Genomic DNA, 16,548 nt, shown 5'->3' on the forward strand with positions numbered 1-16,548 from the left:
TTTTTGCTTCCCAGGTAATTAGCATTTTACCCTTAAATATCTGACTCTAAATTTTACCTTCTTCTTAAGTGTTTGTTAACTTTTTATGACATTTTATTATCCAGTAATATAAGCATCATATTATAGTGGAAGATAATGGGAGAATGATATTTAAGCTTCCAGAAACTGCATTTTCTAGTTACAGATATTATAGAAAATGTATCTTTTCCATTTAAGGCAAAGAGTGGTGGTGATAGCTACAATATAAATTATATAATTCATGTATAATATTTAAGTATTAATTTCAAATTAGCACAAAGAGAAGATTTAGAATATTCACAGCACAAAGAAAGGATAAATGTGTGAGGTGATGGATATACCAGTTATCCTGACTTGATCATCACACATCCTATGCAAATCTCAAAGTATCACATGTATCCCATAAATATGTAAAACTATTATATATTAGTGAGAAAAAATTAAGAAAATCCATTGGGTAAGGCAAACAAAAAGTCTACTTTATTCTGGCACAATCTTACCCCTAGAAACTTCATGAGTGTTCTATAGAACAGCATTGGCCTCACTGGGCGGCTTGTCAGAAACACAAATTCTCAGGCCCACTTTAGACCAGTGAATCAGAATCTACATTTCAACAAACTCCCCAGGTGATTTGTGCCACACTGAAGTTTTAGAAGCATTAGTCAACCAATCCTAGGGCTCCATGAAGAGAAATTATTCCATGAACTTTTCAGATGAGTTTCCTTTCAAAGATCACGCATGCTAATTATTTTCTATATGTTACCTAAACGTACATTAAGAAACAATCCTGGAATTCGGTAACCTCCCTATTTTTCATCTTATAGCCAATGCAGTGGTGCCATGTGTTATGAACTGTCTCCATCGCCTCCTGCAGGCATGTGAGAAGGGGAGAAAGAAGGAGCCACTGACTTGAATTTAAGAGTTATACATGAGAGAGACAAGTGCTTTGCATTGTATGATGAGGAATTCAACTCCGCTGTCACCACGATGCTTTATTCTCTAAGGGTTGTCTTAGGCTCCAAGCAACAGAGTCATTTGTATTTTTATTTTTACTGTTTGGAGATGGAGTCTGGTGCTGTTGCCCAGGCTGGAGTGCAATGGCATGATCTCAGCTCACTGCAACCTTCGCCACCCAGGTTCAAGCGATTCTACTGACTCAGCCCCCCGAATAGCTGGGATTACAGGCACCTGCCACCACACCCAGCTAATTTTTGTATTTTTAGTAGAGATGGGGTTTCACCATGTTGGACGGGCTGGTCTCGAACTCCTGACCTCAGGTGATCCACCCACCTTGGCCTCCCAAAGTGCTGGGATTATAGGCATGAGCCACCATGCCTGGCCCAACAGAGTCATTTTTATAAAGGAAAACCCCCATTCCTCTACCCACAAACTTTTGTGTTTTACATACCAAGTGAGTTAGAGGAATTAGGCATTTCTTTGCTTGAGTTTATTCACTGTTAATCTTCCAAATGTGTCACCTTGAGAAGCTAAGGAGAGGCTGAGTCTCAGGCACCTGAAATGCGGTTGCTGGTCAGTAAGCCCCACCAATTTATTGACAACCAGAGGAAAAGGTGCCATGGTCTCCTTTTCTAAACTTGAGTTTCATAAAGACAAGAAACCCATTCATTGCTTCAAAAGCAAGTATTTCCTCACAGTGATCCCGTTTGTATTGAAGAGAGCCTACTTAAGACATTGATGGTGACACTGATGCTGACAGCAATGACAAGAATGCCTGCTGGGGCAATGACAAGATGGAGATGTGTGGAAAAGGACTCAGCTATTTCAACTCTTTAGGTGACAAAGGAAGAGGACATACCCAAGCTGCATCCCAGACATCCTTCTTCGCAAGGGACACATTCTTCATAGTCTGGGTCTTGGACTTCACCTACACAGAAAGAGAAGTGAAAAACACAACTCATTTCCATTGAGTGGAGACACGTGAATTGCTCTAAAAATATGTTCTTGTGTAGCTTCTTTTAAAGTAAATCATAGAGCAATTATGAAGCCCAAAACCATCCTTGAGGATATATGTGGTTTCTACTTTTTAATCTCCTTCTATTCATTGAATAGATTAAATCAGCTTGATTGGGTACAAAGAGAACCAGGTTGGACCATATGCCATGCAGCTAGTTTTGAAGTCAAGCTTGGTGATTTTATTTATTAAAGAAACCAGTTTTACTTCTGGGAAAATGGAATTGGGTATGTAAATGAACAGGTTCCCTTCCTCTTTTTATCTGTCCTACTAAACACTTTTTAAAAAGTTTAAAACCTTTTACTACACTCAGAAACATTAAGGAGAGACAGAATTGAGTGTCTTAATTATTCTAAAAATGTCTTGGAGCTCTCTTCAGCACCAGACCAGGCATAATTCTCACACAGAGCAGAGCAATAACAGTCCGTGGCATTCTTACATAGAAGAGAACCGAAACTATAAGTGTTGTTTTTTAATTTCCTTCTTCCCATAAAAGATAAGAAATTGGGCACTAACAATAACACATACGATTCACAGACCATTTTAATATTTTCAAGTAGTTTTAGGCTGATCCTCACTGGCTTCTCAAAGCCACTCTGTCTTGATGCTCTGCTCTTCCTTTGACAGATGAAGACAACAAGGCATGGGCAAGTTAGGTGAGTTTTGCCCAGGGTCTCGTGTCTAGTAATTGGGAAGGAGAAAACTATTGACCCAGACTTTTGGATTCTAATCTTATTTTCTCTCCCCTATATCCTGTCCACAATCCCCCCACCTGCCAAGATCATTTTCTTTTCTTTTTTCTTTGTTTTTGAGATGGAGTCTTGCTCTGTCTCCCAGGTTGGAGTGCAGTGGCACGATCTCGGATCACTGCAAGCTCTGCCTTCTGGGTTGAAGCCATTCTCCTGCCTCAACCTCCTGTGAAGCTGGGATTATAGGCATGCAACACCACGCCCGGCTAATTTTTGTATGTTTAGTAGAGACAGAGTTTCACCTTGTTCCCCAGGCTGGTCTCGAACTCCTGGCCTCAAGTGATCCACCTGCCTTGGCCTCCCAAAGTGCTGGGATTAAAGCACGAGCCACTGCACCTGGCCAATTTTCTATACACTTAGGTGCATTCCTACGATCTTGGATTATGTCTGGGGAAACCCAGAGAAAGGGTGTGTGAATAGAGAGAGAGAAAGTAACCTCTCTCCCCACTTGGGTATGGAGTCACCCAAAATCATCCCAAGTGCCGACACGCAAGCCAGGAAGGCAATTCAAGTCTCCAGGACATCCAGGGCGCAGACCCTCCTCCCATGTTCTGGTGCTGGGCAAGGGCCTAGGAGTAGGCTTACCTTGTCCACACTCCAACTTCTGGCACGTGTGGTTGGTGGGCGCTATGAAGTAGCCCCTTGTGCATCTTGTGCAGATGTGCATGTTGTGGCAAAGCTCACAGTTGTCTGGGCAGGGCAGGCAGGTATTCCCTTCAGTGGCATAGTGGCCCTCTGGGCAGCTCTCTCGACACTCTCCCTGGTATAGGAAGTACTCTCGGCCATAGTTGTCTGATCAGTTACAGGGGCAACGAGAAGAGGGATAATGTACCGAGTTAGCCATGAAGCTATTATAATGTAAGATATTATATTTAAAAAAGATGTAACTGAGTGCTTTCGTTCCTAGGGGCTGAGGGGTATAAAGATGGATTTAATGAAAAGTGCAATAACTATATCCTTGTAGTTGAAAAGTTTTCCTTGCAGGGAATTATTTTCCAATATTTTATATATTTCAGTGAATAGCGACTACTATCTGGGATATCATTGCAAAACCATACTCTGTGAATAACTACAATTCAAAATGTGTTTAACTTTCCCAAGGGCTCCTTTGGTATCTGTGAAATCTCTCAGACTTGGGGGGGCTATAGAGATCCCATGAGAATAAACACATGCTTAATGATCGACACGTTTTATGAAAGTGCAATCTTTTAAAATGATTTTGAATTGGTATCGATCACATGCTTGCATTAACCATCTAAGGTCTGAATTTCCGCAGAGCTGCCAATGCCCATAATGACGGGCTTATTGAAGCACTAGACCAAGCACACTTCTTTGACTCTTTTACATGCATTCCTGAATGTTCCTGACTTCTGTCAACATTGGATTCTATAAGGAAAGAACTGGCAGTGCCCACAGCATAACAGACCATGGGTATTTGTTCCTGGTGGGAATGGAGAAGCCTAACCAGTTACAAAGCATCACAATTAATTACAAAGGATTCTAATCAGTTACAAGTACAAAAACAACAATAAGGTGAATACTGATGCATCTAGAGGTCTCCTACTCCCACCCTCTTGGAGTTTTTGTGCTGAGTGTGCTCGGGGTATCCATCTTCTCTGAATCAGATTTCCCATATGTCCCTGCCTCTGAAGAGCAGCCGATCTGTGTTACTCAGAATAACCAGGGTCTAGGGTTCATTCATCATGTGATCTACCACATGGATATCCAAAATCATTGACCTTCAAGATGCAAGGCTGCTGAATTTGTGGATAAAGATAACACTAAACCCATGTTGCAAGTGTGGAAACTGAAAGTCAGTCTAATGTTAAATTGACTCACATGAAATTGCCAACATTTGACTATTTTTTACCTGTGAGCATGGCACTTTCACATCATTTATCATAATATTTCTTATTTATGCAAAGCCATAGTTGAAATACGTTTTTTTTTTTTTTTTTTTGAGACAGGGTCTCACTCTGTTGCCCAGGCTGGAGTGCAGTGGCATGATCTCAGCTTACTGCAACCTCCTCCTCCTGGGCCCAAGTGATCCTCCCACCTCAGTCTTTCAAGTAGCTAGAACTACAGGTGCATGCCAGCATGCCCAACTGTTTGTTTGTTTGTTTTTTTTTTTTTTGTATGTTTTGTAGAGATAGGGTTTCATCATGTTGCCCAGGCAGGTCTTGAACTCTTTCACTCAAGTGATCTGCCTGGCTTGGCCTCCCAAAGTTCTGGTTGTGAGCCACCATGCCTGGCCTGAAATGCAATTTTTAAAACATGCTTTTGGATTATGGGCTCTCAAGCTACCTTTTTTGCTGATTATGATTTTATACCTGAAGGCTACCGGTTCCCATAGGACCAAGAAAATAAAAACGGCTTCCACAGAGGTGGTGGAAGAAAATATTCTGCTGTTTCTAAATTAGACATAGAAGAGATTATCCTCTAAGGAAAGAAGAGGGTTTGGAAGGACTACTGTGCATTTGGTGATTCTATAGCTATCGATCAACATTGTGGAGCACAAAACTCTGATCTGGTGGAACCTGGAATCTCTAGAGACCACAAGAAGGTCATCCTTCCAAGTTATGTTCTCAGTCACTTTATGAAACCATAACCAATGCCATTTCCATCCACCATGACTCATTCGGAAAAAAATCTTTTTTTCAGAGTTCCCCAATTTCTCTGGGGTAGGTAGGAAGATTTGAGGGAAAACAGTGAGGAAATCTACCTCTTTTGCATCCCCTACGCCTTCACATGACATCAACTCAGGACCCAGATGCTTAGGGGGACTCTAAGGCTCTAAATATGTATTTGTGGAATGACTGAATGGAGTTAATTCATATTTGGCAATATTCAATTTTTCCCCTATATCCAACTGGATCATCAATCTTGAAAATTAGCAACAATGGGCCCAGATTTAGAAGGAAGTGTTCTTCAATCCCGTTTTTATTGTTTGGACATGGCTTTATTGAGGGGCCTCTTCAGGTGTTATAATTTGGGTTTAAAGAACAGAGATTTGAGGGGGTCTCAGTGTTTAAAATACATAGACCTGCAAAGGGAGGTCACTTAGATGCCTTGGTCATGACCAGCTTTTCCCACAGGTTTGGTCCAGGACTATGTCAAGATTTGGTCAGATTTTGAGTAGCCCTGCTCAATTAGTTATGGATGATAATTTAAATACCATGTATAAATTTTTGGCTACTCGCCCAGGGTCTTCAACTTCAAATTATTACAATAGTATGTAGACGAAGCTATTTCCAGTGGTAGAAGGGCTGATACTTTTGTTAGGCACCAAAAATTTTCCTGGGACAAGAGTTCAAATGGGATAATAGGGGACAAGAGTTTGGATTGGCTTTTGTTTATTCTGGAGAGTGATTCACTTTTACCAGAGCATTTCTTGACAGCTGATTCTGTTAGGTGAGAAGGTGGACCAGCATGAAGATATTGGATGTCCGTAGGAGAAAAGGAAGGGTGAGGGTTGAAGGCATGAGGTGAAAAGGACTGCTGGAAAGGATAAAAGAAAGGTGCAGGGATTCTGAAAATAAACTTGATGAAGTTGACTACCACATTTTGCTTACTGTAGCTGTTGTGTGATTGATGGAACTCAGCTTTGGGTCCACTTTGGTAGTGAATAAATCTGGAAGAGAATTGGAGTGAATCCTCAGCAATATAGCTGGAGATGTACACTTCCAAAAGGCATCATACCTAAACCTTAGTGAAGTCACAATTAAATAAGGGATACAATCTCTACAAATTGGTGGGAGGGGCTTATGAAGATTGATGGGACCCCCTGGCTGGATGATTTTTAGCCTTTTATTAAAGCTTCCATTTATGGATATGGAACTTCTTCAATTAAATCATCCTTTTTCTTCAGCACTGTCCCATCAAGGTCTCTGCTACATTTGCTTCACTAATGCTTCTTAAGGACATCACACTCTTAAGTAGGCAGAACTACCTCAGGGCTTGCTAAACAACACCCTATCTCGAGGAAGCCTTCTCTGTTCATTACAGCTGGAAGTGATGCTGCTTCTCTGATCTGGCGTAGGATTTCTACCATGCATTTGGTCTTCATCTACTATTTTCTTGTTTTGTAATATATGAGGACAAACCTCCTTGGTAGACTGTAACTCCTTGAAGGTGAGTATCTGCTATCATTTATCTCATTTTCTCTGGCATTCCATACACAGTAACTTGTAAATAGAAGGGATGCAATAAATGTTTAAGATGATGGATTAAGCACAATTTCAAACAGAAAAAAAAAAACAAAACCAGAAGAAATGTCAGCTCATTTCTAGGTAGGTTGGTCCAAGTAACTGTCGGATGCTTAGAAGACTAGACATTTGTTTGGTATCTAAACTTCTTTCTAATTTTGTGCTATATATGGAGATGTGAAAGTGATTTTGGATGCCATCTTGTCCTTTCTCTTCTTCTTCTTCTTTTTTTTTTTTTTTTGTTACAAGTAAGAAGAGGCATAAAGAGGTAAAGTGACTGGTTTAGTACCTTCTCGTCAGTAACAAAGCCGGGACTTGAACCCACATTTTCTGACTGCTGGTCTTAACATTCCTTCCATTGAACCATTCATTCATTCGTTCATTCAGTTACTTATTGTGAACCTTCCATATACCAGACACTGTGCTGGTGCTCAAAATACAGCAGAAACAAGGGAGAAACCATGCCATGCTCTTATGGGGCATACAAACGTATGGACCAAATAGACATCAAATGTGTTGAGGCTCGTGAAGGGGGAAGTGCAGCGTTCCCAGGTTGCTCCTGTGAAGGCCTAATCCAGGCAAGGAGGTTAGGGCAGCCCTCACTGAGGAAACGATGTTGAAACTAACATGGAATAGGAAGACATCAGCCAGACAACAAGCGGAAACATCTCAAATAAAGTCTTAAGAGAAAGAGAAACTCAAATGCCCAAAAGAGTAAGCAGCTACAAACAATAACAGTAATGATAATAAAAATAATAATAGTTAATATTCTAAGTGCTCACCATGTGGCTAGCCTTGTTCTAAATGCTTTACTGTTTTATCTCATTTCATGTCATTTAATTTTCATAAAAACTCTTAAAGAAGTAAGCATTATCATCATCTTGTAGATGAGGAAGGAAACAGAATAAGGCAGTCTAGAGGTAAAATATGACAGATGTTTGTCTTATTTTGACACATGAAACACAAAGCAATAATTTTAATTTATACACAGAAATGTGTTATCTCCTGATCTCCTGCAAATGCTTGGTACTCCTAATGTGTTCTTCATTTTTCTTGGTTTACTGCAAGAAAGACTAAAGATCAATAATTCTTTTCCACCAGAAAAATGATCTAAGGATGATGATGCTGGTAACTGACAGCCTCAGGATCAGTGAGACAACTGGGAATGGTGGGGACTGGGGAGAGATGGAGAGCAGCCTCTTTTGGACTCCAGGTAATGATTTGGGAAATGCAGGTCTGGTGGTGGATCTTTTGAATTTTCAATAGACATTAAACCCTCAAGTTTTTATCTGCAATGTCCCAGTTTTTAAATTTGGCTCAAATTTAAAAAGTAGTATATATATAAAAAAAATACGAATCTGGCCCACATGAGGTCAGTAGGGGACAGGCATATGAGTTGAGGCTGGAAAGGAGTCAAGAGTCAGAACGCAGAGAACCCTTGAGAGCATGAAATAGAATCCAATGGCAGCAGGAAACTTTTAGTGCAGGTAAATCTGGGACTCAAAGGTCACATTTGTAATCATTTGAAATGATGACCTTGCTCTGCTGAGCTCTGGCAACTTCTAAGTGGCATACCTCAGCTCCAAGAAGACTCACACACAGCCCCTAATACAATACTTTCCTTAAAGACAGAACGTGTCTGTCTTAATTCCCTAGCTTTTCACTTGTACTTCCACAAATCTTAGCTTCACTGTCTTATCTCATGTCTGACCTCATGCTTGTCTGTCCTTCTCTGGAAAGGCATCTCTTAGCTGCTTTCTCATCTTTTCAAGGGCACCGAGTCTACACCCAAATAAGGTGAACAAGCTTTTTGTGTCCTGACAACAAGCAGAAAGTTCAAGGTTGTCCAGGCGCTCCAGTGAACAGCTGTCTGATCTTAACCCTCAACCCCAGACACAAGGCTTTTGGGTCAAACCAAATGACGGCCATCAGGAGAGGAACAGGTTTGGGGTCAGGAAGACGGAGGAGCAGCTGTCCTCTCACCTGCTTCACAGGAGGTACAGTGGGTAGGGCCGCTTCCTTGGCATCTCTGGCAGGTGTGGTGGCATGGATGGCATTGGTTCTCAAATTCAAATTTCCGTGAGGAACAGTTGGAAACACAGCGGCCATCATCAAGAATCCTAGAGGAAAAGCAGACTTTTAGAATTCACCAGAGTGGCTTTCCAGAGTGGCCCTAAGTATCAGAACATGTGGTTTTCATGTTTGCTGTACAGATTTGACTTCATTGTTCCAGAAACAAGGGGGATAACTGGGAGTGATCATCTTAGAACATGTAAAATATTAGTCATGTACCCATCCTTGGCCCAAGATTTGGACCTAACAGCCAGCATGCCAGAAACTGGCTGGGAAAACAATCCCGAATCTGGTTCCAAACAAGCTAACTGGTGCCCACAGGGATTAAACCCATATTATAGGCCCCAACCAAACCCAGCCAACAGTCAGATGGAGGTTTCTAAACTTTCCATACACTCAGTGGGCCTCTGAGAGAGGCCTTGGAGAAAATGTTCTTCCTTTATCTATCAGCATGCTTATGCTTTGCAAGGGAAATGTCAGCTCCAAGGGCTCTTGACGTGTAGAACAAAACACTGCTTTGTAGCTCGGGTGCTACTTAGAAGCCCGGCCTGTGTATATTGCAAGTAATCAATGAACTCTGATTTTGAATGTCTTGTTTTGCAAGCATTTCCTGAGATATGGAGTACTGGAGTCTCTATTTTCTGACCATGAACACTTTCTGTGAACACCTACAAAGGGCATTACTGATGAGTTAGTATATGGGCTTCTAAAACTTTGGTTTTACACATATACAATATATATCCTAATGTCATTGTTAATATTTTTATAATTTTGCTTCATTATTCTTTGCGAACTAATCATAAGAGCAAATGTGATTAAGTAAACTGTATCCAAGTGTTCTGTTCAGAAAAATACAAAATGTTTATCAAATGCAAGAGTCAGATAGGTAATATGAATAGATGAAATGAGCTGGGGGCTGTACACCCAGAGTTCCTAATTTAGTGGGTCTTAAAGGGAGGCAGCTGAGAATTTGCATTTCTGACATTCCAGATGGTGCCAGTGCTGCTGGTCTGGTGAGCAGTCTTCGAGATCCGCTGCTCGGCGACAGTCTGGATTACTGTGGAATTCACTAAATGATTCCTGTGTAATACAGGTGACATCAAATTGGCATCTCTTACACTCCCTTAGAATAACAGTTATTGTGTCAATTGTGAGGTTCACTGAGTACACAGCATACACGTGCTCCCGTGAGCATAATGCTGCCATCCAGGCCTGGGACATCTGAGTGGGCCTGCGAAGACAGGGAAAGTTGTCTTTTTCTCTCTACTACTCCTCTCCACTTAAGCTGCACACCACATGAAAGGTCAGCTGTAGGCCTCAAGCAACTTGTTCCTGTATTGGCACTGGCTTGTTTAAAGTTCACTGTTTCCAGAGCTAGAACCAACCCTGAACTGAGGAGTGGGCCATTTCAATCCCAGGTTTAGAGGAAAGTTGGGTGGGGCAAGGCATCCTGAATAGTATGTCACCTGCAGTCTTCTATCTCATTCATTCCCACACACTGAAAGTCTGTGTCATTTGCATCTGTTTGGAGGCAGAATGGGATTCAAGCCAACAACCTGAGACAGAAGTCCACCTATGTCTTGGATTCCCAGGCCCTCATGTTCTGTTAACCATCCCCAGCACCACTGAATGAACAATCCTTCTGGCCCTCTGCAAAGCGTGAGTCCCAGTCCTAAACAGACACTCACATGCATCTGGCTGTCCATGTCAAAACAGATCCCCTGCACCATGGCGTAGAATGAGATGCCTGTGCTCCCAGCCCAGATTTTTAGCGGATGGCGCTAATGCCAAAGGGGAATATCCCAGCCCCACCCTGGCACCAGTTACTGAGCCAGAAGACTTTTCAAGGAATAGTCTGGATGTGGCTAATTTAATATGAACAAACAAAGAAAACTATAATCTTTCTATAAGAAAAACTGTGGAAGAGCTTTCTGAGGATTTTAAGCAAGAAAGCTATTTGATGTTCTGCTGAAAAGGAGAATGGGGCAAGTTTATTCTGAGGGTTTATTTTCTTGCTAAAATCAATTGAGAAAGGGATATGAAGTACATCATCATTTTATCTCTTATAGCAGTGGTCCCCAGCCTTTTTGGCAGTAGGGACTGTGATTTGGTTTGGCTGTGTCCCCACCCAAAATCTCATCTTGAATTGTAGTTCTCATAATCCTAAGTCATGGGAAGGACCCAGTGGGATGTAACTGAATCATGGGAGTGGTTATCTTCATGCTGTTCTCGTGATAGTGAGTGAGTTCTCACGAGATCTCATGGTTTTATAAGGGAATTTTTCCCCTTTGCTCAGCACTTCTCCTTCCTGCCACCCTGTGAAGGAGCCTTTCTTCCCCTTCGCCTTCTGTCATGATTGTAAGATTTCTGAGACCTTCCCAGCCATGCGGAACTATGAGCCAATTAAACCTCTTTTCTTTATAAATTACCCAGTCTCAGGTATATCTTCATAGCAGCATGAGAACAATCTAGTACAGACCAGTTTCATGGAAGGCAATTTTTCTACAAATGGGGATGTAGAGGATGGTTTTGGGATGATTCAAGTGCATTATATTTATTGTGCACTTCATTTCTATTATTATTACATTGTGATATGTAATGAAATAATTATGCAACTCACCATAATGTAGAATCAGTGGGAGCCCTGAGCTTGTTTTCCTGCAACTAGATGGTCTCATCTAGGGAATGATGGGAGGCAGTGACAGATCATCAGGCATTAGATTCTCATAATGAGTGTGCAACCTAGATTCCTCACATGTGCAGTGCACAATATGGTTCACACTCCTGTGAGAATCTAATGCTGCTGCTGATGTGACAGGAGGTTGAGTTCAGGCGGTAATGTGAGCAACGGGGAGTGGCTATGAATACAGACAAGGCTTCACTTGCTCACCTGCTGCTCACCTGCTGCTGTGCAGCCCAGCTCCTAATAGTCCATGAACCAATACCAGTTCATGGCCTGGAGTTTGGGAACCCATGTTTCATAAGATGAGATGACAGATTGGCTTGGGGGGAAATAATTTGTTTTGGGAGAAGTGATCTCTGATTAATGGGAACCACTAAAAACCACTCAGAAATAGGAGAAGAAGCAGAAATAGAACCCTTCCATGTTTACATAGGGAAGGGGCTGTCTTTTTGACTTGATTTTAGGAACATATCAATCACATAATCATGCTTGAAACCATTCCCTCCATGTCCACCCTAACAAAAGCATAGGCTACATCTCTAGTTTTTGTAAGGGGATGATTATTTCTAAAGATAGAAAGATAGGGAAGACAGTTATGCTTAAGTGAAGGCACTGAATTATGTCACCACAACCCACCCCACATTCTCCAAACTGCCCCCAAAATATTGCTAAGAAACTTGAAGAACTATCCCATTACAAATGGCCACAGTTTTCAACAGACACCAACAAATTTTCCGTAGTAGAAGAGAATAGATATTTTGCTCTATAAAAGTAGAAAATGGGGCTGATGAAAATTTTCCTTAAAGCCAACTCAAGGCATCTCTGGGACCACCAGGCATCCAATTCATGGATTCCTGAGATGCCCAGGCAAGCTCATCTCTGCAGGGGAAGAGCTTCTCTCCCCAGCTCATGCCAGCTCTTGACCTTTTCATAGGAAGTGAACCATTCCAGACTGAACAGGCCTGAAAGAAAGGGAGAATGCAGTGGAACCAAGTGCTCAACAGCTGGGCAGAGATGATCTTAACCTTGGCGCTGAGTATTCCAGAAGGCCCCAGGATGTGTGTGTGACATGAACTGTAATGAAAGAGATGGCATGTCAGGGTTAGCTTGTCCTCTTTGCTGATTGTTGACTTGGCCTAATTAAAGTCATTACAATGGCACTTAGTGTAATTTCTTGGTGCTTTAATATTCTAAAAGAATGAAATCTAGTAGGAAGATTTTTTTTGTCTGAATTCATAGAAATAGATCAAATAAAATGTTTGAGCACGGGTCAGAGCGGAGATAACTTTGAAATGTTTTTAATTAGTTCACTGACTCTGTAACTCCTTCAGGGCTGGGCAGGGAAATTAGTTTGGGCAGTGAGGACCCCAGCATCACAGAGTTTTGCATGTTAAATACAGTGGCAAAGAGGGCGCTTGGTTTCTCCAGGTTTTTAATTGTCTTTAAGGAGCTAAACCCAGTGGTTTATAAAATTGTAAAGGAAGGGTGGTGGCTGCCTTATTAAACAAATGTTCAAATATTCTCCGGGTTCAAAAGACATGCACACATGCATTGGAATTTGATTCTTGGTATGGTGGGGAATTGGAGAAAAAAACAGAACCTCATTTTGAGAATGCTATCTGTATCTTAGAGTAAGTCCTGAGGCTTCTTTAAGGCAAATTCAATATTTAGAGGCATAGTTATTTTAAAGAGACACTTGGAAAAATATGCTCATGGTTAGCATTAAAAATTCTTGAAACTGTTCCTTTGTGTCTTCTTCAGTCCTTTCTCCTTCCTTCTTTCCTCTTTTCCTTCTCTTATTCATTCTTTCCTTTCTTCCTTCCTCTTTCTGAGGGAGCTATTTGGAGAGCCAAACCTATGATATTGATTACATACTTCATCAAGCTCATAAAACACATTTATTGAATTGTTATGTGTTGATCACTATGGGGAATAAAGGAACAAACACATCACAGCACCTGCTTGCAAGAATATTACAGTCCTGCAGAAGTAGGACAAAATGACCATTATGCAAAGCAGAGGGCATGTCCATCCCAGAGATGCAAAGTGCCTGCTACTGGAGCAGCCTCATCACCCTTGCCTGCAAGAGACCTGCTTCCTTTGCATTGGGAAGGGCAGTGATGAGGCCATTCAGTGAAACACTCAGCAGCCAACAAATATTCAGTGCTAGGCTCAGAGGAGCATTGAATGAAAATACAACAGGCCTCCAGCTTTCTTTATTAGAAATTCCCAGTGTATTAGCAAAGATGCTTATTCCATTTACATACTTGCTACCTCATTAACTCAGTTAGCAAACATCACTGAGTGTCTACTATTATCCCAGAACTGTGGTAGGTACTAGAGATCAAAGATGAGTATCTCAAGTGGCTTACAGTCTGATGAAGAAATAGCTTTGTAAATGAAAACCTTCAAAGGCTACAGGTGCTCTTATGGAAGCTTATAGAGAGCAAAGAGATATAAAAATGGTTAATTTTTGCTGGGAAGAGATTAATTTTACTGAGAAGAGGTCAGAAATGCCTTTGAGAACAGTTCACCCCTTGTAATCCCAGCACTCTGGGAGGCCGAGGCGGGTGGATCACCTGAGGTCAGGAGGTCAAGACCAGCCTGGCCAACATGGTGAAACCTGTATCTACTAAAAATACAAAAATTAGCCAGGCGTGGTGGCGGGTGCCTAATCCCAGCTACTAGGGAGGCTGAGACAGGAGAATTGCTTGAACCCGGGAGTTGGAGGTTGCAGTGAGCAGAGATAGTGCCACTGCATTCCAACTTGGGTGACAGAGCGAGACTCTATCTCAGGAAAAAAAAAAAAAAAAAAAAAAGAACAGTTCACTTTTGAACTGACTCTAGAAATAAGTAGATACTTGACCAGCAGATGGAAATGATGATTGAGGAATGGGTGTGCACAAAAGGATGAGATTTCAGGCATCAAAAGTGGCATCAAAGGCACCCTATTCATTGGTGAGGAAATCTGTTCCATGTCCAGGGAACTGGTCCTTGTGATGGGGACTGGGCGTCATGGGGAGAGGATACTACAGAGCTGGGCTGTGCCCAGACCAAGGAGAATATCTGTGGAGTGGGAAGGAGTTTGGTTCTTTCTCACTGCAGACCCATGGGGTGCCGCTAAGGTGGTAAGCACCTCCTCTCTCCACCCTGCAATCCATGAGCTCACACCACCGGGAGATCCTGAGAAGCCACTTACCTTGTCATGGGGCAGGTAGTGCAGTCTTCCTGGGTTGGTCCCCGGCACTTGGCACATGAGGCCTCACAGGTCTGGCAGTGGCCATGGTCATCAACGTATTCTCCTGGGGGACAAAATCTAGTTGTTTACTTCATTTCTACATGGCAAGGCTGCCTGGGCTGTCAGTCTGAGAGCAGCCAGATCTCTGTGGCTGCCTGAAAGCAATGCAGACAACACAGAGAGGAGAGGCCTTGAATGGCTTCAGCTGCTAGTCCCAAATCCTGATCTTATCATAACAACGGTTCCTCTCCTGGGGGCCCCAGAAGTTGGAACCTCAAAAAGTTATGAGGCAATGACATATTTCTGAATCTAGTCAACATGTGTTACAGATTTTATAAGTAGGGAAGGCCAAGCGGGGCTTCCCACCAGACCCCTTTACTGAACTCCTACTGACTTTCCCATTAAAAGCTGAGGTCTCCTGGTCCACAGAGGGCCCTATAGTTTTGGTTCAAGTCAAGCAATGAGCAGGACTCACCCCGATCTTGCCTTACCACCCCATGGGGTAGAGGTGCGGGAATCGTGGTTACTGGTCAAGAATGGGTGCTGAGTCTTGGCTGACATTGGGCAATTGTAAGCTACATCTCACTCGGAAAGAGTAATAGTGAAGAAATAGCCAGGGAATTCTTCCTTTAATTGGAAACTTTATCTTTCCCAAGGGAAAACACATATGGGGCCCTGCAACAGAAGCAAATCCAGCCTCACAAGTTTCTTGGAAACATTTTAAGAAATTACTTCCACAGTAAAGGTGGCAAAGGGGGGCCAGTCTCATGGAAAGTAAATCTCATGGATTTAAAGATGGGCCTCTACTCACTGAATCCAACCCTCATTGCACTCATCCTAACCTGCTATTGTCTTAAAAAAAAATTGACAGGCTTCTTTGGTCAGATCCACAGAGCCACTTTTTCTGGTTTAGAAACTGGTCATGCCCAGAAAATATGGTTTTAGATTTTGGCAGAGTCACAACCTCCACTGGATCTCAACCCCCTCCAACTCTGACAGCCCCCATAAGCCATGTCTGAACACTGTCAATCTGAGATCCAGCTGGTGGGGTGAGATAGCAGGACCCGCCCAGGGTTTAATCAGGTTGTCTCACTGAAACGCCAAGACTCATTGCCTGATTTAGCACAGTTGCATTGAAAAGAGTCCTGGAAACCCAGACTTGACTGGTGAGGAAATGAGGGAAATTCATCCTTCTTTCTCCCCTCCCCCCGCCCCATCGCTTCATTGGACTGGTACAGCTAGCATGTAAGTAAATCTTATATATGTAAATTTTACACTTGCTAGCACTAAACCTCAAAGATGAATGTGAAGAGACAACTAGAGTTTGCCTTTATGTAGCAGAAAAAGCCTTTCATGTAGAGTTATTCCATTCGTTTTGTTAACTGAAGGGAAAAGTGCATGTTCAAAGTGATGCAAACATGTAATCACAGCACAACCTGCACACCCCGGGCTCTGTTCCTCTATATCTCCTCGTTGTTACCAAGGTACAATTTGGACTGGGAAACTTATATACAATTTTTAGAATGCGAATGGGACTGGGACTGTAATTCTTACTTCAGGACTGAGTAGGAAACCTCCTAGGAGACCTAGGCCCAAAAGAGTGCATAACT

At 42.2% G+C, this 16,548-nt stretch overlaps 1 protein-coding gene across 2 annotated transcripts in view; it reads right to left on the minus strand.

The window, feature by feature from the left end:
• The window catches only part of PCSK5 (proprotein convertase subtilisin/kexin type 5), a 464,397-nt gene that overhangs the window by 106,152 nt on the left and 341,697 nt on the right, over positions 1 to 16,548 (minus strand). For both annotated transcript variants that reach the window (XM_031654136.1, XM_021927555.2), the window contains exons 21-24: positions 14,900 to 15,002; positions 8,928 to 9,064; positions 3,325 to 3,531; positions 1,835 to 1,903 (exon numbers count right to left, since the gene is read on the minus strand). In XM_031654136.1, the coding sequence (XP_031509996.1) occupies positions 1,835 to 1,903; positions 3,325 to 3,531; positions 8,928 to 9,064; positions 14,900 to 15,002 (516 nt within the window). The remainder of the gene's footprint in view (positions 1 to 1,834; positions 1,904 to 3,324; positions 3,532 to 8,927; positions 9,065 to 14,899; positions 15,003 to 16,548) is intronic.

This window comes from Papio anubis, chromosome 13 (genome assembly GCF_008728515.1).
Source record: "Papio anubis isolate 15944 chromosome 13, Panubis1.0, whole genome shotgun sequence".
Taxonomy (NCBI): domain Eukaryota; kingdom Metazoa; phylum Chordata; class Mammalia; order Primates; family Cercopithecidae; genus Papio; species Papio anubis.